Raw genomic sequence first — 23,996 nt, forward strand, 5'->3', positions numbered from 1 at the left:
GCAAAGAAAGAAGGTGTAACACCTATTCTGCTGCAGTACTGTTGCAGCGGACAATCTGGTGCTTCACAACCTGTAAATACGTTTATAATATTTGCTACGTTTTCAATTTGCTACACAAAAAAAAAGCTTATTTTTTTAAAATGCTGAGTTCAGCAATTTATTCGGTTATTTTTAATATTTTAACCAGGTGCTGCGTTAAAATTTTTTTTAACCCAAATGCTGGGTTTAGCCCGTTGGGTCATTTTATTCGGTTATTTTTAATATTTTTTACCTTGCATAAAATAAATGGATTTTATTCATTATTATACTGAATTTAATCGTAAAAAATATGCTCTCTAATGTCAGTACTGTTTGTTTATGGGCTGTTTTTGGAGTCAGTCATGGCATTTTTTCAGCTACGAGTGAAACACAAGGCCGCAGTTAACCCAGCAAACAGCAGCCCTTCACCGCTTACCGCATGAGAATTACAGTAGCACTATTTCAGTAAAAAACTATTACAGAGAACGGTTGAATACACTAAAATTAAAATTCTACTTTAAATGTTACATTTTTTATGTCTAAAAAGCTTGTTAAATAATTTTAAATGTATGTAATATTGTAAACTATGCTGTATTCACCCAAATAAATTCAGTTTGTCTTTTTTTTGTCATTTTATCCATGTGTTCTTGCTTAATAAAAAACGTTCATCTTTTGATTGTTGCGGTTGCCTCTAGTAATTCTGTGTGTTTTCATAAGTTCCAGTCCATTTTAAACCAGCAATATAATAATTTTAAACAACAGTTGACTTAAATAAAAGGACCCAACACATTTGGTAAAAACAATTAACCCAACCAGCTGGGTCAAAATAACTCAGCATGTGTTCTGTCCAATATTTACCCAGCGCTGGGTTTCCAAATAACCCAAGTTTGGTTGTTTTCAACCCAGCATTTTTTAGAGTGTACTGACTATTTAAACACAAGTTTTGAGCAGTGTAGAGTAGTGCTTGTTGTTTGTAGTTTCTACGATCACAAATGCAGACATAGTTTTATGTTTATGCGGCGCAACGCAATGCGTAAAAAGACAGTATAAGTCATTATAATCAGTAATTATGTCCCCACCGGATGCAACAAATGCCTCATTTATAATGGGTTTTACTGTTTTTGTCTTGACATGCCGGAACATGGCATCACAACATGGTAAGGGCCATAACATTTCCATGACATGCTTAAGGTATTTGGCCAGTCACCGCGCACTGGATAGCTGGCCAATCAGAGTACACTGCGCTTTTCAGACCAATGAGCGTTGTAAAAATCAACACGTTTCAGAAAGGCGGGGCAGAGAGGAGCAACATCATATGACCCCTTTGATTTACAAAACAATAGATATGCAGGCAAGAATTTAGTCTTGAGTAATTTAAAATATTTGAACACTTTCTGGTTGCCAGACTAAGTGGACCATAAAAGAAATAACTTCTGCGACCAGTAGTTTAGAAGTAATGGCTAAGAAAAGTGGAGACACTAATGTATTTGTGTGCAGACGGCATTTGGTTTGATATTCTGGTTTCTTTGCAATGTAATAATTCATACATTTTAAGTGCACTTTATGGGGGCACAGTACATCATGTAGGCCTATACGCCACTCTTGGACTCATCACCTTGCTTTAAACAGAGTTATGATCTACTTCAAAGATGAAAGGAATACGCTTTTCTTCTCCAAGTAAGAGAGAGTGGATCAGAGGATAGAGAAGAGAGAAGAAAGGCTGCTCTACACTGCAAAGCAATGCATCTCTTTGCAGAAGCATGTCTTACTCACAAGAGTTTAACTGGTAGAGAGAAATAGGCCAGACTAATGGAGTGTGTCACAGAGAACTGAGGCCAACAGTACTTATACTCACTGTCTGAGGACAAACGCACAATAGTTAACTTCATTAGCAGCACCTGATACATAATCAAATAGCATGAAATAACGTGTAAGGTTTCCTCAAAAAGATATTTTTATTTTCTTTGCGCACAAAAAGTATTCTCGTAGCTTCATAACAGTACGGTTGAATCACTGATGTCACACGGACTATTTTAATGATGTCCTTACTACCTTTCTGGGCCTTGAACGTGTCAGTTGTGTTGCTGTCTATGCAGAGACAGAAAGCTCTCGGATTTCATCAAAAATACCTTCATTTGTGTTCCGAAAATGAATGAAGGTCTTACGGGTTTGGAACAAATTGAGGGTGAGTAATTAATGACAGAATTTTCATTTTGGGTGAACTGTCCCTTTAAAACTAAATGATGTGTTTGGACGATTGATGAGTATGATATGTGCTGTAAACTTACTGATGTGTAGAGGTAGCCCTCGCTGTTCATGCCTATGTAGAGTCCTGTCTTGGTGCTCTGGATGGCGACTATCCTCAGACCCACAGGAATCAAGTTGAACAGCACTGCAATTCAGAGAGAGAGAGATTTTAAACATCAGCGTGGACAGTCTGAAATTTCGCTCTATATGAAATAAATGATGAACGATTCTCAATATTTCATTTTTTTCAGCGTGTTATGAAGGATGAGAATTTCTCTGTGGTGCACCTAAGGTGAAACACGCCCCCAAATTTGACAGCTTCAGCAGAAACCTCCTGAAATTACAGACCCTAGTGAAATGAGCTTTCAGATTCGGTGAGGCACATTAAAGAGAAACAGAGAAATCTCCTTACACCTCGCTCTTTGTTCTGCCATCACTCTGCCAGCCGTAGCCAACAGGATTTCCAGTGTTTCCAAAACTGGGATGTTAGCTTGAGGCGTGTGCATAACTGTGTGACACCGGGATGGTTGCGCGGGCTCATTCATAAGCCTTTTGCTCTGCAGATGAGAGTGTGTCTATTTTGGTGTGGAGTGTTGACCGACGGGACCGTTGGTGAGAAACGTCTTGAGCGACATGTTGACTTTAGCGGTATTGACAAATCGCCCATGGCAATGTGTCTCCACGGGAGCGATGCAGATTTGAGAAGCACCCTCCTAGTGTCGTGACAACCACGGGCATGACAATGCAGACCTCATCTGAACCCGAAACCTTACAGCCTTCAAGAAAAGCATCAATAACATAAAAATTACTGGAGAGCAGATTAATGACTGCATAAGTAGTTAAAGATGAAGCCTAGCAGAGCTGATGTGACAAACACAGAAAACTTGGGAGCATAGTGAGTATTTTGAAGAGAAATATTCTTTCACACTAAGATAAAGTTTTAATGTACTTTCTGGCTGTGACAAAAATAAAATAAAATAAAATGAAATAAAATAAAATAAAATAAAATAAAATAAAATAAAATAAAATAAAATAAAATAAAATAAAATATTTCACTGTCTTGTAGCAAAGATGAGAAGACAGTAAAATAGTTATAAAAAAATTAAATAAAACAAAAATATTATTCGACTGTAACGAAGACAAGACAAGTGAAATAGTTGATACAACCATAAAACACAATTAAATAAAATAAAAAAAAAAAAAAATACAAAATAAAAAATATAAAAAATAAAAAATAAAGATATCACTTTTGTCTGCAAGCAAAGCAGACAAAACGTTAGAATAGTTATATTTTTTAGGAAAATTTAAAATTAAATTAAATAAAATAGAAATATATTACTTTATTTTGCTAAATATTATAACTATTCCACTGTCTTGTCTGCTTTGCTGCAAGATAATGGAATAGTTATAATATTTAGCAAAATAAAGTATTAAAATAAAATAAAATAAATGAAAAATAAAAATATCACTTTTGTCTGCAAGCAAAGCAGACAAGATATTAGAATAGTTATAATATTTAGGCAAAATAAAATAAAATAACATAAAAAATAAAATAAAAATACTACTTTTGTCTGTAAGCAAAACAGACATAACACTAGAACATTTATCATTTTAGGAAAATAAAATAAAATATAAAATAATATAATAAAAAATAAAATACAATATTCCACTCTCTTGTCTGCTAGCAAAGCTTGCGTCATATTACGTCTCAGATGACAGAGATATTCATTATATAAGTAGTAAAATTAATTTTGGTAGCACTCTATTTTACAGCCCTGTTCCTGATGCCCACGCCCTACCCTGTGTAGTTATCTTATATTGCCAGAACTTTCTTAGGTAGATACACTCAAGTACAAGTACACATACTGTAAAACAAAGTGCAAATCTAATTTTAATTAGATGGATCTTTAAAATTAGCATCAGATCCACTAATGACAGCAGCACTAACTTTACCAAGCTTTTAATTGTGGCTCAGTACCAGTTAATGATCATCCAAAGATAATTAAACACCTTGAGCCATTAAACAACATTTGTTTGTCATCATAATGAAATGAGTTACTGCTAGTAGAAGAAAAAAAAAAAAACTTTTAACATCAAGTTATGCACTTGCCTCAGTGTGTACAAGTGTCTATGTGTTTACATGTTGTGGCTTGTCACCCTGAAGCATCGCTACAAAGACTGACTGTCAATCTTTATTTATTGCCTTGGTAACTTTTAGAGACACAAAGAAATGGATGACAACCCTAGGTCTGCCTCTGTCAAAGTTTATCTGTGCTTGGCATTATGGGATAAGGGTCAGGGCATAAAACTCGCCTGTCGTTCATCCTCTCTCTCTATTATGAAGAATCTTTTCTTTCTTTTTTTTTTTAATATGCCTCAGCACATTGTGTTAGTACACTGTCAACAGCTCTGACATCTCGCTGTCTGTTAAAGACCTTCAGAGTTTCCCCCTTTTTCTTTTTTTTCTTTCTCATACTCCATTCTTCTCCCTCCCTTCTGGGCGGTTTGAAGGGAAGTCATTAAATGTTAGTATGACATTAGTAAATCTTTCTGAGCGTTTAAGTGTTCTTAAGGGGGCAGTGCTGAGGAAATGATATCTGCTGTATGTTTCATCTCTAGCTGATCGTATCTGCCAGGTGCTTCTAAAAAATGTCTATCACCAGATGGACATTTACAGGGTAAAATTAATTCCACAGTTGCATTACCTCACTAACAGGTTTGTCTTTTGCCTTTGTTTAACCTTTCTTTCAGCGATGATCTTTTTTCTGTCTAGAAACTGGCCTCAAACCATCTTTTCTTTCTCACTGCTGTCTTGTTCTCTTTGGTTAACCTTTTCTGTGTGCCAAAAAAAGATGCCAGAATCTTGCTCTTTCAGAATCTCTCTCTTTATTTCCCTCTGGCCATATACACACTGCGGATAAATACAGTTGTCAATCTTTTTCTGAGAGCTATATGCGCCATAATAATATAATGCTAAATAGTATAGAATATAGGCTATACTTTAAATATAGTATATAATCAGGGGTGCACATATGGTCTGATATGGTTCACCATTTTAGATCGACTAGCTGTAATACTATATCCACTTTATTTTTGCAGTAAGAGCAGGCGCGGCCATTTGTAAATTTTATTGGTCTGGCTTCCGGTCTCATCCGCGTCTAGCTATTTTCCCTGTACAAAACAGCTAATTTTGCTCCTTGATATTGCAAACTGGTGTGTTACTGTATAGTTTAGTGTATTATCTTAATTATGAACACGCTGGTTTGTAGTGCAAACAGTTTTATCGTTTACTGCACGTTGTTTTTCTTCTCCGTAAAGAGGAAGTCTCGCTTCATAGGCTTACTTCCGCGTTGAAAAATATGGGATAAGATTTCCATTCAAATTGAAAACATAAATCTAGGCTATGTGCTTCCAGTTTCACAGCAAAACGTTAAACTGTGACATTTCATTCAATGACGCTGCGTAAACCCGGCAACGTGTATATTTACTTGCCGGCAACCTGACAAAATAAAAGTTAGCTGATTTTAGGTTTGACGAAAATTCATATAAAAATAAAAAAGTAAAAAAGGATAAAAATGTAAATATTAACAATGTATTTTTAAGTGTACTATAAAATATTTTTATTTAATACTCACTTTTAATTAAAAAAACATATAACAGTATTATTGCAGTTTATTATTTTGTGGGCACCAAACCAAATCTCCAGGTGCTCACATGAGAAAGTAAAAGCAGGAAATATTATTACAAATTAAATATATACACTACCACTCGAAAGTCTGGGATCAGTAAGACCTGTAATGTTTTTTAAAGAAGTCTCTTATGCTCATCAAGACTGCATTTATTTGATCAAAAATACAAGAAAAAAATATTTCTGCAAAATGTTATTACAATGTAAAATAATTGGTTTTTATTTTAATATACTTTAAAATATAATTTATTCCTGTGATGCAAAGCTGAATTTTCATCAGCTTTTACTCCAGCCTTAAGTGTCACGTGGTCCTTCAGAAATCATTCTAATATGCTGATTTATTAATAGAATTATCAATGCTGTAAACAGTTGTGCTGCCAATTTTTTTTTTTTTTTTTTTTTTTTTTGGAGCCTGTGATTCTTTTTTTTAACATTTTGCAGTATTATTGTTTTTTTTTCTGTATTTTTGATCAAATAAATGCAGTCTTGATGAGCATAAGAGACTTCTTTAAAAACATTACAAGTCTTATTGATCCCAAGCATTTAAGCGGTAGTGTATATATTTTTTATATATTTGTGATCTTACAGATATCATTTTAATATGTTGATTTCATGCTTCAGAAACATTTTATTCTTATTCATATTCGTATTATTAATGTTTCAAAAAAATGCTTAAATGCTTCATATTTTTGTGGACACAGTGATCCTTTTTCTAGAATTCTTTGATTAATAAAAAGTTAATTTTTTTTTTTTGTTTCATTTTATGCATCCATGCAGGATAAAGGTGTTTTTTCCTTTTGTTCTGTGATTCTTTTTTAAACTATAAAAAAGTATTTGTGAGATAAAAGTTTCAGTGCTGAAACATAACATCACAATTACTAGAAATAAAGTTGCAATTATGAAAAATCAAGTTGAAACTGGAAGATAAAAAGCCACATTGTGATATACAGAGAAACATTTTGAGATATAAGATCACAGTTGCAAAAGTCACAATAGCAAGAAATGCAGTTGCACATCTAAGATATAGAGTAACAATTACCTTCTTACTTTTTTTTTTTGAGACATTAAATGTGATCTCCATATATTTCACCCACACAAAAAAAAAATAATAATAAAGGGGAATCACTTTTGTTTAAATGTTGTTATTCCTCCCAAACCTTCTTAGTGTCCATGTGGCCTTGGTGAAGACTTTGAACAAAGTCAGAGTTTATTTGTTTAACTTTTTTTTTTTTTTACTTAAAGACATTCAGAGTAGGAGAAGGTGAGGCAAAAACTAGGAAAATGCTGTTATAAGGAATTGTTGCAAAGAAACCAACTCCACCTGACTCTCTCTCTCTTATCTTTTCAAGTGTAAGTACTTGAGCAAGGGTGAAATGCATGATCAGCTCAAGATGTTCATTGGCTGAAGGTGAGGAGTGTGCGCGCACACACACAGAGCAAATAACTCATCATTCCTCTCCCGTTTTGCTCATTAAGACATTACATAATCAACTTGTGGTTTGAGTGAAGATGAAAATGAAAGGGGGAGTGCCAGTCCGTCAGGCTGCGTACCCTTCTCTCCAAGGGGGCACGCACTCTGTGATGGAGCACCTATCACTGCCATACCAGCTGTTCTTTTGGCTTTGCTGGGAACTGCCGGGACAAGCACTGTGCCATCTGGGGACCTGGTGCTAATCTGTGTAGAACTACAAAGTTTGCTTGAATAAATTAAAGAAAAAATGTTGTTCTGTATCTTAAAGCAGATGAATTGGAAGACATGAACAAAGACATTCCAAAGGGAGAAAGGATCACAGAGATTACTAAGCTTGTTCACCTTTTTCACAATTACAGAGCATGATTGCAGGAACTTCAGCATGCAAACTGAGTTTTAATGAAACGCACATTGCAGCCGCACGTCATTAATTAGAGAGTTTCTCCACTGTACAGTTGCATCACTTAGTAAAGTGTTGCTTTACATGCTAACCAACCATGGAAGTTTCCAATGCCATCCTATGGAGACCTATCAGGATGGATCAGAGCATGAAAGTTGTTTGTCTGTTTAATGATGGAATTGTATATCATTATAACAGAGGGGTTCCAGATATGAATCAGAGCATGTTAATTATTTATTCTCTCTCCGTGCTGATTTGGCAGTTTTTGGGACTAATTAGCATACTCCGCAGTGTGGTGCATAAAGAGCAGCTTCACCGAGACCCCCTCACTGCTAATGAGAGGGCACACCTCTAACATCTGACCTCAGTCAAAGAGTCAGACAGATACAGAGAGAGAGAGAAAAAGAGGGAGAGAGATGGATGTGTGTGGTAGAGGTCTGTCAATGTTCTCTGCTCTTTCTTGATCCTGTTACACAGCAAATGTGATCACCCACACCAAAATAGAGGAACGAACATGCACAATCAAATATTAACTTTTAAAAACAAAAAGCTTTAACATGGAACCTTTCATATGCACAAAAGGTTCTTTACATTATTAAAATGTTCTTCACACGAAGAAAACAGTTTTTTTAGGAACTGTTCAATGAAAGGTTCTTTGGAGAGCACAAAACTGTTCTTCTATGGCATTGCTGCTAAAAATCCCCTTTAGGAACGTTTATATATGAGTGGTCGGTATGTGCTGATACAATAAAAAAAACATTTAATAATGATGATAACCAAGACAGTAATGATATATTATGCTTTGAAGAAATTCGGTCATCATTTACTCACACTCATGTTGTCACAGACCTCTATGAATTTCTTTCTTCCGTGGAAAACTTTTTTTTTGTCTGTACAATAAAAATCAGTGGGGTCAAATGTTAAATAGAACATAAAACCTTAAAAATCATTTTTTAAACAATCACTAAGCCACATTTCTCAATACTTAAGTAACTTGTTCAAACATTTTCTTCCTGCTTCCTGCTACAAATCAAGTCATTCCTCTATAAAACAAAAGTAACAAAAAAAAAAAAAAAAAATCCTAAAAATTAAAAATCTATGGAAGCCTATTCCATCACGTAAGAAAAAATTACTGAATTAATAAAAAGTCGAATTTACGACATACTTAAGTCATTCTTTTAACTTTAAAAGTCATAATTATGAGAAAAAATGTGAAATTATGACTTAAGTTGAAATTATGACATAGATAAGTCATAATTATGAAATAATATTGAAATTATGACTTTAAGATTCATGGTTACGAGATAAAAAGTCAAAATTACGACCTTAAATGTCATAATTATGAGAAAATTTTTAAATTATGAATTACAAAGTTGTAATTATGAGAAAACAAAGTTGAAATTATGACTTGGGTCAAAATAATGACATACATAAGTCATAATTATGAGATAAAAGCTTGAAATTATGACTTTAGAAGTCATAATTATAGCTTTACAATCATAATTCCGGGAAAATTAAAATAATGACATACTATATTAAAATTATGAGATGAAATTAGTATGTCACAATTTTGACTTTTATCTCATAATTATGACTAAAAGTCTTAATTATAAAATATAAAGTGAAAATTATGACTTTAATATTCATAATTACAAGATAAAATCAAAATTATTATGAGATGAAATTAATGTCATAACTTCGACCTTTTATCTCATAATTACGATTTTTAAAGTCATAATTTTGACTTTTTATCTAGTAATTATGATTTAAGTATAATCATAATTTTGACTTTTTTCTAATTTTATTTTTGGCATTTTTAGCCTTATTGTGATAGGACAGTTAAGTACTGGGTTGGGTCGGGCAAGGTCCGTGAGCCGAGAGCCGAGAAGTGCAACTGTGCTACATGTCAGCACACTGCCCACAAGGCTATTGGTACGAACATAATTTAGAGTTTTTTAACGAATACATTTTTTTGAATACATACACTTTTTGTGGTAAGATGGGCTTCCATAGAAATTGTGTCCTAACAATTGCAAAAACTGTAAAGAATGTTTACATTTTTTTCCGTACAACGATAACCAATAAGACCAAATGGTAATTTGCATCCTACTGACTTTTAGGACCAAAAATGCTGAAACATTTGTCAAAACACATATTCTTTGATGTTCCATAGAAGAAAATCATACAGGTAATAACATGAGGGTGAGTAAACGATGACAGAATTTTCATTTGTGAGTCCCTTTAGTTATGAGTTTAAAAGCAGGGATATAAACTCTATAAATAAGGTCTAGCGATGGCTATGACTATAATGTAGACAAATCCTGACCCACACACAGCCTTTCTTCAGAACGGGTTCAGTCCTAATTTCAGGAAGCAAACCAAACTGTACATCAGTTAACATAGCAATTTCACCTTTCTCTCACCTCAGTGCACAATCCGTATATAACAACCATAAAGTCTAGACAGCAATCATACAGCTCTCCCGCTTGCTTTTTTTTCTCCTTTCACCTTTTAAGTAGCTCTATAAAAAAGTTGTTTAACTTTCGCACTGTCTCCAACACAAACCACACAGCTGTTCCCAGATGGTCTCCTTCTGTCAAACTCACTACAGCGAACACACACTTACACAATATCTGACACAAACCTCACCTGCACCAAATCAGCCGACAAGGCACTGTTAAATGACTTTTATGCAAGATTTATGGATAGAAACACTTACGAAAATCCTTTTATCGACTGACATAACAGTTTTGCCTCTGGAAGGATTTCAAGACGTCTGCAGTAAAAAGTGGAAGAACCTTGTGGGATTTGACTGTTTTGTTTTGTTTATTACATTCCCATATTAAAAAGACATTACAGGGCATCTGTTTGGCTGTGCTCAGAAATGTGTCTCACGAGGGGAACATGTAATTTATGAGAAAAGTGCTGCGTATTTTAGGAGAGCCCATACTGTACATTAGGACCGGAACATTAGGTACATTAGGAAATAAATTGTAGCAGACGAGATATCATTAATATGTTATTCTCTTCTGCAGCAATGAAATTAAATAAAGAGCATACTGAGACCTTTTGCTGATGCCTCCCGCTTCACAAGTTTTCTTATGAGAAAAATAGCCGAGTCATCTCACATGTGCTTCTTCAGGAGTTTTAGAAGAGGTCTCAAAAATATCTTTAACTGTGTTCAGGTTTTCTATGATGCCAAAACTGCAATCAAATGTCAGTGATATTCCTGAATCTGAAATGACTTACATTTAGACCTTTAGTTCAAATTTGAATGTAAAGAAGAACTGAAGTAATTGGAATTCCAAGAAACATAGACATAGATGATAGAATGATAGAACAACAGATATAGTATATAGATAGATGATAAAATGATAGATATAGATAAACAGATAGATAGATAGACATAGATGACAGATGATAAGAATGACAGATAGATAGATAGATAGATGACAATGATAGAGAGAATGATAGAACAATAGATATAGTGTACAGATAGATGATAAAATGATAGAGAATGATAGACAGATAGATAGATAGGTAGATAGATATATAGACAGATAGATGATAGATAGATAGATAGATGACAATGATAGAGAGAATGATAGAACAATAGATATAGTATACAGATAGATGATAAAATGATAGAGAATGATAGACAGATAGATAGATAGATAGATAGATAGATAGATAGATAGATAGGTAGATATATAGACAGATAGATGATAGATAGATAGATAGATAGATAGATAGATAGATAGATAGATAGATAGATAGATAGATAGATAGATAGATGACAATGATAGAGAGAATGATAGAACAATAGATATAGTGTACAGATAGATGATAAAATGATAGAGAATGATAGACAGATAGATAGATAGATAGATAGATAGATAGACAGACAGATGATAGATAGATAGATAGATAGATAGATAGATAGATAGATAGATAGATAGATAGATAGATAGATAGATAGACAGATAGATAGATAGATAGATAGATAGATAGATAGATAGATAGATAGATAGATAGATAGATAGATAGATAGATAGATAGATAGATAGACAGACAGACAGATGATAGATGATAGGTAGATAGACAGACAGATGATAGACAGATGATAGATAGATAGATAAAATGATAGAACGTTAGATAGATAATAGAATGATAGAATCAGATAGACAGAATGAACAATAGATAGAACGATTGAATGACAGATAGATTCTTCAGTTCTAAACTTTGCCCAAGCCTGGTCTCCATTAGGTATCCTGAGCTATGATCCAACCTCCGAACAAAAAATTCTCCTGAACATGCTGTGAAAGGACATTGCACGTATCTGGCTGATGTGGATGCCGGTTTATACTGCTGTGAGGAGGGCAAGGCATTATACTCCACAGGAACAGACACAGACACAGAGAGCGAGAGCGTGAGACCTGCCACACTTTGATGTTTGTTTCCCATTATAATCTGTGGGTTGTAATGTGATAGTGAGTTCAGGTAAGGTTAACAGGATTTTTTAAAGCTCTTAAAACATGTGTTCAAAAAGGATTTGAGCGCTCGCACAGACGCACACACCCACACGTCTATGAGCACACACTTACAGAAGGAGCTGTTTTCGTCCTTTGTGCCGTCCAAGGTGCCATCGGGTAACATCTGCAGGTAGAAGCCATGCCGACAATACAGACGTGTGACGATACCTTTCAGCTGAGGCTCTGAGGAAAAAAAGAGAGAACATTTCATTAAACATCTCAAAGCTTCTTGAAAGAGATACATGTTAACAGTGGAGGTTATATCAGGATGACTGAATTAAGAAAGAGCCACACTAACAAGCACAAACCAGTCAATGCATCTTTAATTTCACAGCTTACCTCAAGAGACTTGCATTGTGTCAGCCATAACAAACTAAAATACAAGCAGCCATGTTTACAAACCACATTAGGAAGATGAGTCGTTGTTTCTGTCTGTACTGGACAATGGACTGCAGTGTAATCACAGCGACAAAACTTTTATCCCCTTTTCTTCTCAGAGTTTACAGCATCAACAAAACAAACTACAAAAAGGGATAGTTCAAAGTTTTAGTTTACACAAAAATTAAAATTCTGTCATGAATTACTCACGCTTATGTCGTTCCAAACCCGACCTTTGCTCATCTTCAGAACACAAATTAAGATATTTTTGATGAAATCTAAGAGCTTGCAGAACAGCAACAGAACTATCAAGTTTAAGGCCCAGAAAGGTTAAGGACATAGATCAAATAGTCGATGTGATATCAGTGGTTTAACCATAATGTTATGAAGCTACGAGAATATTTTGAAGAAATACAGTTTAGATTCCCACTGACCTCCATTATACTTTTTGACATACAATGGAAGTCATACAGATTTGGAAAAATATGAGAGTGAGTACAGGTAAACTATGACAGAATTGTCATTTTTGTGTGAACTATGCTTTTAAATGTTAAAATGGTACAATATGGCAATCATTTAATATCACGGTATACTGTATATCTAATGCACCATCTACCATGGTGCCATCTGATAGCACTGTACCATGGTACTTCCATAGTATTTTTTTAAGGGACATTTAGGCTATCTGCTAAGAGAGGGCTCTTTGCTGTGCTATAGAAAAGTTGCTAAAATGAAAAAGACCAAATAAAAAATCTTCTAGCTTTATGGGTTTCTGAAGGAGAAGGGAGGTGATAGATGATCAAATGAAATATAACAGCTGGTAAGGGATGTGTCTAGCAGTCTGCTGGAGATCTGTGTAAAACAACACAGGTGGGACACTGATAATCGAACAGAAAAGTTAAGGCAATATTATGAGATGTCACTGTGCTAAAGCATATAAATTAAAATCACATAACCAACTAACAGCTATAAGGTGTGCATACAGTTGCTTAACTAGTAACTAAACTGGCACGTTTATATATAAAAATTATATTTTTGATATTATTTATGCTGTTAACATTAAAATGCACTGTGTCTGAAAATCTGAAGTGAATAAAGTAAAAGCAAAGGCACATTAAAATGTGTGCAAATGGTGTGTTATCTAACTACCTTCAATAAATCTTCTACAAAAATAACAAAGCTTTTTAGAGGTGGTTTTTAAGTGTAAACACTGGCTGCTCTTTAAATATTAAATAATCCCATTAAAGGCACAGAAGACAGGTAAAGTGTCTATTGTTGACACAGCTGCAGAAAAGTCTAGAGAAAGAAAATTTGAGAATAATATGTAAAAAATAGTAATATTAGAAAATACATACAAAAACTCCACATAAAGTGGTGGCCAAAATTATTAGAACACTAGTATTATTACCAACTAAAAATGGTTTTAAGTTAGTTATTTCTATTGTTTGCTGTAGTGTGTCAGTACGAAACTTAAGTTTACATTTCCAAACATTAATTTTTGCCATTAATTGTAATAATCCAGTGAGATTTTTGTTTGCACAAGGAGTCTAACAACAGCCAGTGCTCCACACAGAGATCGGATCTCATAGGGTCCTATGATTTCCACAATGAGGAAAACGCGGACAGAATCTCGGAATCCAGCCATAAAAATGGAATTTACAGTTTAAAGCGGAATGTCACAGAATTGATCAAAGTTACCCTGTTGAAAAAAAACACATATGCTGGTTAGGAAGGTTTTGATGCTGGGAAGCTGGTCCTTAGCTGGTCATGTGCTGGTCTAGGACCAGCTTAAACCAGCTAAGGACCAGCAAAGAGCCAGCATAAACCATCTAAAGACTAGCTAAAACCAGCATCCCAGCATCAAAACCTACCTAACCAGCATATGCTGTTTTTTCAACAGGGTTTGGACTAATTAATCAAAAGTAGGTCATTACACTTAAATCAAATTGCAATATGGACCATCTGTAAATATTAAGCCACAACACAAATAATTAAATATGAATCCTGCATGTTCTGTGTGTCTCCCGGTCTGAATGAATAAATTCATAAATAAACGGCACATAAGCTCAGTTTTGTTTACTACTTGTACTGAAGCGTGCTTGACCCTCGCAGTGACATAAATACATGAACAACACCTCCAGAACTGCTCTGACAGTCACTTCATGAACATTCTGCAGTTTCATTTGAGTAAAACTAGCATAATATCATATACACACAGAAATCTGAAGGAATTCACAAAAACCCATCAAAATAAAAGTTCGGTTTAATTTAAAGACATTGTGCCAGAAATAGGCATATATTACTATTATTTAGTAGAATGTACATGATACTACTACTACTACTACTGTTGAAAAAAAATAATAAAATTTTCTTTTTTAGGAAATAATCACTCAATTGATAGAGTTCTTCCATGTTTACATTTTAATATCAAATACCATTTATTTGCCAAAAAATTAAATGTGTTTAATTTTCATTAATTAAAAGATAAATTAAATCAATGTTGTATGCCTTCATTTGATAACCAGAAAAAAATTAAATACACAGATAATTTCTGATGGGGGGAAAAACATTTCATAAGGCTATTGTAAGAACAAATAAAAGTTGTTTTTATGCATTTAAATAATCAGACATGCTAAAACAATAATAAACAACAATAAAACATATGGTGAGAAAAAAAAATGTCATTGAGCTCTAAACTTTTAATAGAATATAAAATTATAAAATAATAAAATTGATGTTAAATTGTATACTTTTCATGATTTTGTTTTGATTAATAAAATTAATGGCAAAATGTATGTTTGGAAATGTAAAGTGATATTTCCTACTGACACACTACAGCAAAAGATAGAAATAACTGACTTAATACCATTTTTTAGCTGGTGAAAATACTAGCGTTCTAATAATTTTGGCCACCACTGTATATATGAAATAAGAAATGTTTCTTGTGCACCAAGTGTGCATATTAGAATGATTTCTGAAGAATCATGTGATGCTGAAGACTGGAGTAATGGCTGATGAAAATCCAGCTTTGCTGTCACAGGAATAAATTAGATTTAAAGCAGTTATTTTACTGTCAGTTCACAATATTTCAGTTTTTACTGTATTTTAGATCAAATGAATGCAGCCTTGGTCAGTGTATAAAAAAATCATATACCGTCCCCAAACGTTTTAGCATTTTAGTAATCTCTTTTTCCTTTTAATCACTCCTATTTCACAAATGCTCACTCTGTGTGCCTGTCCCATTTCCTCTCAGCATTCCCTCTATGTAAAACACTGCAGAAATGGTTTGGTCTTTCTCTCTGCAGGCCTCTATTTGCTAGTGTCCATTGATCAGTTCTGAAGGTGAGGCCCTGAGGGGCCAAACTACAGTTTTAACATTCAGCTACATGGCACAGTGTCTGGCTGCCACCGCCACAGTCCACAGACAAATCACCGCTCACAGAAGCCGAGAAAGAAATATGTGTGCGCGTTCGCATTAAAGGCTGCACACAAAGCAAAGAGGCGGCAAATAACGATATTCACAGATTAAACCCGCATATTCTGCCGCGATAAGGCACATTTCCTTCATCTCCTCCGACTCGGTTGATTCGGGTTGTGTAGGAAATTCCCCGCAGATCTGTCTTTGTCAGCCTCTTTAGTAGCGCTGCCGTGACACGTTTTGAAAGCCACACACAGAGCGGCACTGATACACAAGCCCTCTCTGTCTTCAGTCTGCACTGCATAACCATAAAACCCATCTCCGGGGACAGAGGGTGTGAAGGGCACTCCTGATGGGTGATATTGATGTGCGTTTGAGTGTGTACGCTCAGGGATGCCAGTCTGCCAAGAGCCCGGGCTTCAACAAAAGTTACACAGACACATTGGCCCACCGGGGACATCACCTGGTTAGAGATCTCCTTTCCCTTCTCTATGCCTCACTATCTCTCCTATAAGCCCCGTCAGGGTGAGTTATGTGGTTTTGCATCTCTCTGAATAACACCATACATCAACCAATCAGCTGGAGATGGAGTCGTCGCCTTCCCGAGGGGGAGAGGAAAGTGAACGAGTGTTACGGAGGGCGAACAAGAGAGTGGGCAGAAGTTATGACATGCTTATTTTATTGGAAGACATTCACACGCTAAATAAAAGAGGAAGACTCTCATACTTCACGCAAAGCATCGATAAAGCTTTCAGGCACAACAGATCCTAACAAAAGTCTGGCTCCTCCACTGCCATATTTCATCCGGAGAAAGAAAGGGAGAGGGGAAGAGACAGAGACGAAGAGAGATACAAACAAAAATAAGACTGTATTTGTTATCCAGCATGTGAAAGGGGTCATATTATAGATCTTTAAAAATCTTTCTTCTTGAAGTCCACTTACAATGCGTTTGTCCCAAAATCACAGATATTTGATAGTTTTTAATGAGCATTTTCTTTCTGTTCTCTGACCCTTAGAAATAAAAAGTCTGTTCAAAATATTACTATCACTGTATTTTTAGCAAATACATGAGTCTTCTTTCAAAACTGTTTTTACCGATCTCAGACTTTTGAATGGTAGTTATTGCAAATTTCAAATTTCAAAGATGGAAGCAAAATAACGTTGTAAGAAATCCTATTAGTATGAGTTAATGTGTCAGTTGTTAACTGTTAACAATTACAGTTCAAATTCGACAAAAAATTAGATCATCAAAACATAATTCTGCTTCTTTTCAACTGCCTCTTCATATTAAAAACCTGCAGACTACTACTTGTTTTGCATAAAATTATGAAAACATACTTGTCAAGCCCAATATTGTCCGTGCCGAGCTAACAGGAGTGGAAGCGTACAAGTGCATGCTTCATATTCAGAGGACGTATTGGGCTAAAGTGCATAAAATTACAGTGGACGCTCCCTGCGGCCTAATGTGACTGTGAGTAATGAAGGGGGGCGGGGCAGAGCTAGCCAAGGCTGTAATGACAATATTTAGCTGGACAATCAATCACTTGCCCCAGGAACAACTCTCACATTTCTCAACAAACAACTGACCCAAACTCAGATCTACACTGTAATAAATGAGTGTAATTTTAACTTTAAAATATTGGAAAAACACAATGAAAAACACTGTTAATAGGTTAAGTTCCTGTACTACAAACTATGAAAGGACTAACCAGAAATTTAATGTAATTTTCACAGTTAAATGTGCATCTATCTATCTATCTATCTATCTATCTATCTATCTATCTATCTATCTATCTGTCATTGTATTATTCTATCCATCCATACAAATCTATCTCTATCCATTCATCCATCCATTCATTCAGATCTCCATCCATCATTAGATAATTGTGTCATTCTATTAAATCCATCCATCCGTCCATCTCTATTCCTCTATTATGTTTAGATCATTGTATCATTCTATCATCCATTCAAATCTACCCTTATCCATACATTCATTTAAATCTATCTCCATCCATCCATCATTAGATCACTGTATCATACTATCCATCCATTCAAATCTATCTAAAAACTATCTATTAACTATCCATTCACACACCAATCCATCCATCCATCCATCCATCCATCCATCCACCCATCCATCTATCTCTATGATAGTTAGATCATTGTATTATTCTATCCATCCATTCAAATTTACCCCATCCATCCATCCCCACCCATCCATCTATCCATCATTAGATCATTCTATCCATCCATTCAAATCTATCTATCAACCATCCATTCATCCATTCATTTATCTATATCTCTCTATGATGGTTAGGTCATTGTATCATTCTATCCATCTGTTCAAATTTACCCCGATCGATCCATCCATTTAAATCTATCTCCATCCATCCATCCATCATTAGACTGCTTTATCCATCCATTCAATCTATCTATCAACTATCAATAAACCATCCATCCATCTTTGTTATGGTTAGATCATTTTATCATTCTTCAAATCTACCCCTATCCAACCATCTATGCAAATCTATTTCCATCCATCATCCATCCATCCATGTAAATCTATCTCCATCCATCTCTATCTACCCACTCATCCACCCATCCATCAATCCATCATTAGATCATTGTATCATTCTATCTATCCATTCAAATCTAACAAAGATCAACTATTCATCCATCCATCCACACACCCATCCATCCATCTTTAGATTATTCTATCAATCCATTCAAATCTATCTATCAACCATCAATTAACTATCCACCCATCCATTAATCTATTGTTAGATCATTCTATCTATCCATACAATCTATCAACTACCGATCAACCATTAATCCATCTTTATCAAGGTTAGATCACTGTATTGTTCTATCCATCTATTCAAATCTACCCCTTTCCATCCATCCACTCATCCATCCATCCTTCCATTATTAGATCATACTATCCATCCATTCAAATCCATCAACTACCGATCAACTATCCATCCAACCATCCATCTCTATCATGGTAAGATCAATGTATCGTTCTATCTATTCATCCATCCATCCATCATTAGATCACTGTATAATTCTATCCTTCCATTTAAATCTACCTCCAACCATCCATCCATCTATTGTTAGATCTATTGTATTGTTTTTTTTTCCATCCATCTCAATCCATCATTCATCCATGCCTATTCTCTATCCATCCATCGTTAGATTCTATTGTTCATTTGTTCTATCTATAAGTCTTTCTGTCAATGGATGTGAATGCAGGGGAATGTCAAAAAAAAAAAAAAAACATACACACACACACACAAAGGTCACAACAGACAGGGATGTGCAGTTTGGGCTTAATTAAAGTCAAACTAATGGGCCTTTTTTCCTCTGTAAAGCTTAATGATTTGTGTCTAAACGAGCTGGGACATGTCTGAGGCCTGCCGATAGCGAGGTGAGAGAATGCAGTGAAAGGGGAGAGATGAAGAAGAAAAGCAGCTGCCACCAGAGAACAAAGTGAAAATAACAAAGATGAGATGAAAGGAAAAGATAAGGCATCACTAAGAATGAAAGAAAGAAAGAAAGAAAGAGTGACCGGGTGTCATGTATTTCAATAAAAGCCGACAATGCAACCATTACAATGACGATGCAGTGCTAAGCGACATGACAGCTGAAAAAGTTTATTTTATCAATATTAAAAATAATCAATCATATTGTTGATATTATAAGCAGGAAAGCAAATGTTACTTTTTAAGTAAAATTTACTCTATGATTGCATTCTTAATGATATGTCTCTGTCTAAAAAGAGGAACAAATAAAAAAAAAAAAAAAAAAAGGGAAAACTGTGTCAGTGGTTGTTGATATTCTGAATTATATTCATACATTATGCACTTCTATTGCATTTTTAGCAGCAAGAAAACTGATTCCTGATTCCAAATTACAATCTTATCCTTCTTATTCTTCACCACACAGCCCACCAATCACGTTTGGGCATCCATCCAACCCTAGAAAAACAAACTAGTGACCAACAGCACAGCGTCTTGGTGACCTCCAGTGATAAAATCACTCCCTGTGTGAACAGAGCTTAACAAAACCAATCCAAGCACCTTTTCATCTCTCTTTCGAGACATCCAGAGGTAAAAAGGCTCACTGAACATTCACCTCAGGACACAACAACCCAGATTTCTCCATCTGTCCTTGCACCACTTGTGCTTTATACATTACTTTGGATGCTACAGAAGGTTTACACACCAGCACCCCATTGCTTGTGTAACTGCAAGTGTCTTTTTGTGTAAGTGTGTGTGGTCATGCTGGCACGCAGCGTGACAGAGACAGATGATGTGATGATAGAGGGCTGGTCTGGTGTGAGTATTTGCATCAGTGCCTCCTGACCCAAAGCTCTCTTTGCCTTACACACTCCCACCATGCATTAGTTAATGACCATTACTGCTGCACACACACACACATCTCACATCTGAGACGTGTGTGTGTGCATCACTTTCCACTTTTACCTCTAATGTTAGATAATTGCATGTGTCTGTGTTTGAACAAGCTTATAGACATTTTCAAATGTTGAGCTTGAATGTAATCTGGAATCTGAGGCTGCATGGAATATCTTCATGGAACATGATTATTACTAAATATCCTTATGATTTTTGGCATAAATAGTTTTTACCCATGCATATGTAACCGCATGTATTTTTGGCTATTGCTACAAATATACTTATGCTACTTAAGACTGGTTTTGTTGTCCAGGGTCACATATTTTACCCTTCAAAATAATAGGTATATGATGCCCCAGCAGGTGTGTTGTAAGGAGTCTTGCTCTGTTCTGTCGTGAGGTATTGTTCTATTGTTAACCTCCGAGACACAGACATAGAGACTGAGACAGACTTTACCTATAGAACAACAGTTGTTCCTGACACTGCCATCCTGCTGTATTAACCTCACCCAAAGAGTTGGCAAATAGAGAGAGATGAAAAGAGAGGGAAGCAATTAGCCTGTGAGAAGTGTGTGCGCGTGTGTGTCCCTGTGTCTGCTTTCTTTCCCTTCCCAGGTCCACCAGCCTCTCTTCTTTCCTGCGCCCTGGCCTCTGGAAAGTGCTGAGCTGGCTCTTTCCCTCGCTCTGTCCTTCTCCTCCCTTCTCGCCCATGTTCTTTTGCTCTCTCGCAGCCATTCAGAGTCACGGCAGTGGGACATGAACACAATGCTAATCAGGTGTTCTTCTTCGTCTCTGCCACTCCCGCTCTCTCTCACTCTCTCTCTCTCTCTCTGGCGGTGATGTCAGAAGTCATAAAAGCAAGAAAACAGCCGGCTTGCGTATTTGTTCCTCCCTTCACTTTCATTTACTCAGTCTTTCATTCACATACAGCAATACTATTTCAGGTTGACTAACATGTCTTGCCTCTAATCCAAGGATAAACACTTACAAATGACAGTTTTAAGACTGTGTTTTACATTTTCTGAATGTGTGCACCCTGCTAACCCAGATACTGAACCATGGTAAAGCACGGGAAAGCACCTCTCAGTTCCCTCCTTCTACAATTTAAGTAAAACAGATTATTTTTAAAAAGTGGCACAATTTGAGGTATTCTTCACACAGGTGTGCTGAGCAAGAAATGTGCATATGTGTTGTAGCTTTTAGAGTTTAGTTGTGCATAATGTTCCGCTCTAATGATTGTGTGTATGTATTAATTCTGACGTTCCAAATTAGGACTTGCTCACGACATGCTGGGCAGGCAGCCGGAGATGTCAGAATGCGACGACATCATCCCAAGCAGCCGGCATCTCCACGGAGACAGGAGACCCAAAGTGTTCTTGCCCCCTCCCGCCACTTCACCTGCACCGGACAACCATCACTGCATATAAACCTCATCACTTAGAATCAATCACAACTCACCCTCAAGAATAAACACTATACTGTGACAGTGATAAGAAAATATATGCAGCAGTTCATAAAGTATGTTCAAGAAAGTATGTCAGTATGGGATATACTACAACAACATAAAATAGCATTTTTTACTGATCCTTAAACTTTCGGACAGCAAAATTCTGGGATTATGTTCTAAATTTAAAGAAATTGAAGGTCAAGGGAAAGATTTTATATATATGTATATAATTAATTTATTATATATATATATATATATATATATATATATATATATAAATTTACTTAAAATAATATGGCACTATATATACACTATAGACTACCATTCAAAGGTTTAGGGGCAGTAAATAAATTTAATATTTATATTTTAAATCTGTAGTAGATTAATTCAGCAAAGATGCATTAAACGAATTAAAAGTGACAGTAAATACTTTTAAATAGCATTAAATTAAATGACTTTTTAAAATGTATTAAAATAGAAAACATTTATTTTATAAATTGTTTCACAATACATTTTCACTGTTTTTATTGTATTTATGATCAAATAAATGCAGCTTTGGTGACTTTTTTTTTCTCAAAAACTTACCAATATTCATATACATGCCTTTCTGAAGTAAATTTACATTTTTTAAAAGATGTTTAAAAATTTGTGCTGGAAAACAAAAAACTCTCTAAAAACCTCTCTAAAAATGTTAATAATATTTCACAATAGTACATAAATTGAACTATTTTTTATTGCATTTGTGATCAATTAAATGCAGCCATGGTGAGCATAAGAGACTTTCAAAACACTGAAAAATGACACCAATATATTTACAGCTAAGGTCAAAAGTTTACATGCACCTTGCAGAATCTGCAAAATGTTAACCATTTTACCAAAATAAAAGGGGTAAAACAAAAAGCATGTTATTTTTTATTTAGTACTGACCTGAATAAGATATTTCACATAAAAGACATTTACATATAGTCCACAAGAGAAAATAATTGTTAAATTTATAAAAAATTACCCTGTTCAAAAGTTTACATACGCTTGATTCTTAACACTATGTGGTTGATCCACAGCTGTGTTTTTTTGTTTAGTGATAGTTGTTCATGAGTCCCTTGTTTGTTCTGGGCTTTGTTTCCCAAAAGCATTGTAAACCTAAGCTGATTGTAGCTCCACTGGCAACAATGGTTCTACAGTCAACTTAGGCATACAATGCTTTTGGGAAACGTAGCCTTTAACAATTAAACTGCCCACTGCTCTTCAGAAAAATTCTTCAGGTCCTGCAAATCCTTTAGTTTTTCAGCATTTTTGTGTATTTGAACCCTTTCCAACAATGACTGTGTGAGTTTGAGAACCATCTTTTCATACTGAGGACAACTGAGGCACTCAAATGCAACTATTACAGAAGGTTCAAACGCTCACTGATGCTTCAGAAGAAAGAACAAAAGAAAGAATTAATTTTTTTTTGGTAAACTAATTAACCTTTTACAGATTCTTCAAGATGTGTTGCAGATTCTTCAAGATGTGTGTAAGCTTTTGACCTCAACTGTATGTGCATGTGTATGTGTATACATAATTTAATGGTAAAATGTCAATAATTGTCACATTTGATTAGTCTAACACTTTTCAAAACATATAAAATAACAAATAAAATAAATAAATAAATAAAACAAAACATTGCTGACCCTCAAATGTTTGAATGGTATTATATAGAGTATATAAATTCACATTTTTATTTATTAAATTCACATTTAAATTTATATTTCTTTAAAGGATGTTTAGAAATTTGTTATGGAAAACACAGCAGAACCTTTCTCCTGACCTCTAATTTTCCCAACTCTCTCTTTCCCTTTCCTTCTCCTTGTCCTTTTTCCCCTGAGGTCATCTGTTCATCTTGACCTCTTCCTTTCTCACTGTAGGTCAGTCTGTAATCATATCTTACACACCATACACCCTCAGCCTAATCTCATGAGTCAATACTCCTTAATTAATCTAATC

The 23,996-nt window shown here is 35.0% G+C and overlaps 1 protein-coding gene across 1 annotated transcript in view; it reads right to left on the reverse strand.

The window, feature by feature from the left end:
* The window catches only part of fgf11a (fibroblast growth factor 11a), a 76,271-nt gene that overhangs the window by 24,496 nt on the left and 27,779 nt on the right, over positions 1–23,996 (reverse strand). The window contains exons 3-4 of the mRNA XM_051115788.1: positions 12,429–12,539; positions 2,307–2,410 (exon numbers count right to left, since the gene is read on the reverse strand). Of these exons, the coding sequence (XP_050971745.1) occupies positions 2,307–2,410; positions 12,429–12,539 (215 nt within the window). The remainder of the gene's footprint in view (positions 1–2,306; positions 2,411–12,428; positions 12,540–23,996) is intronic.

This window comes from Labeo rohita, chromosome 7 (genome assembly GCF_022985175.1).
Source record: "Labeo rohita strain BAU-BD-2019 chromosome 7, IGBB_LRoh.1.0, whole genome shotgun sequence".
NCBI lineage: Eukaryota > Metazoa > Chordata > Actinopteri > Cypriniformes > Cyprinidae > Labeo > Labeo rohita.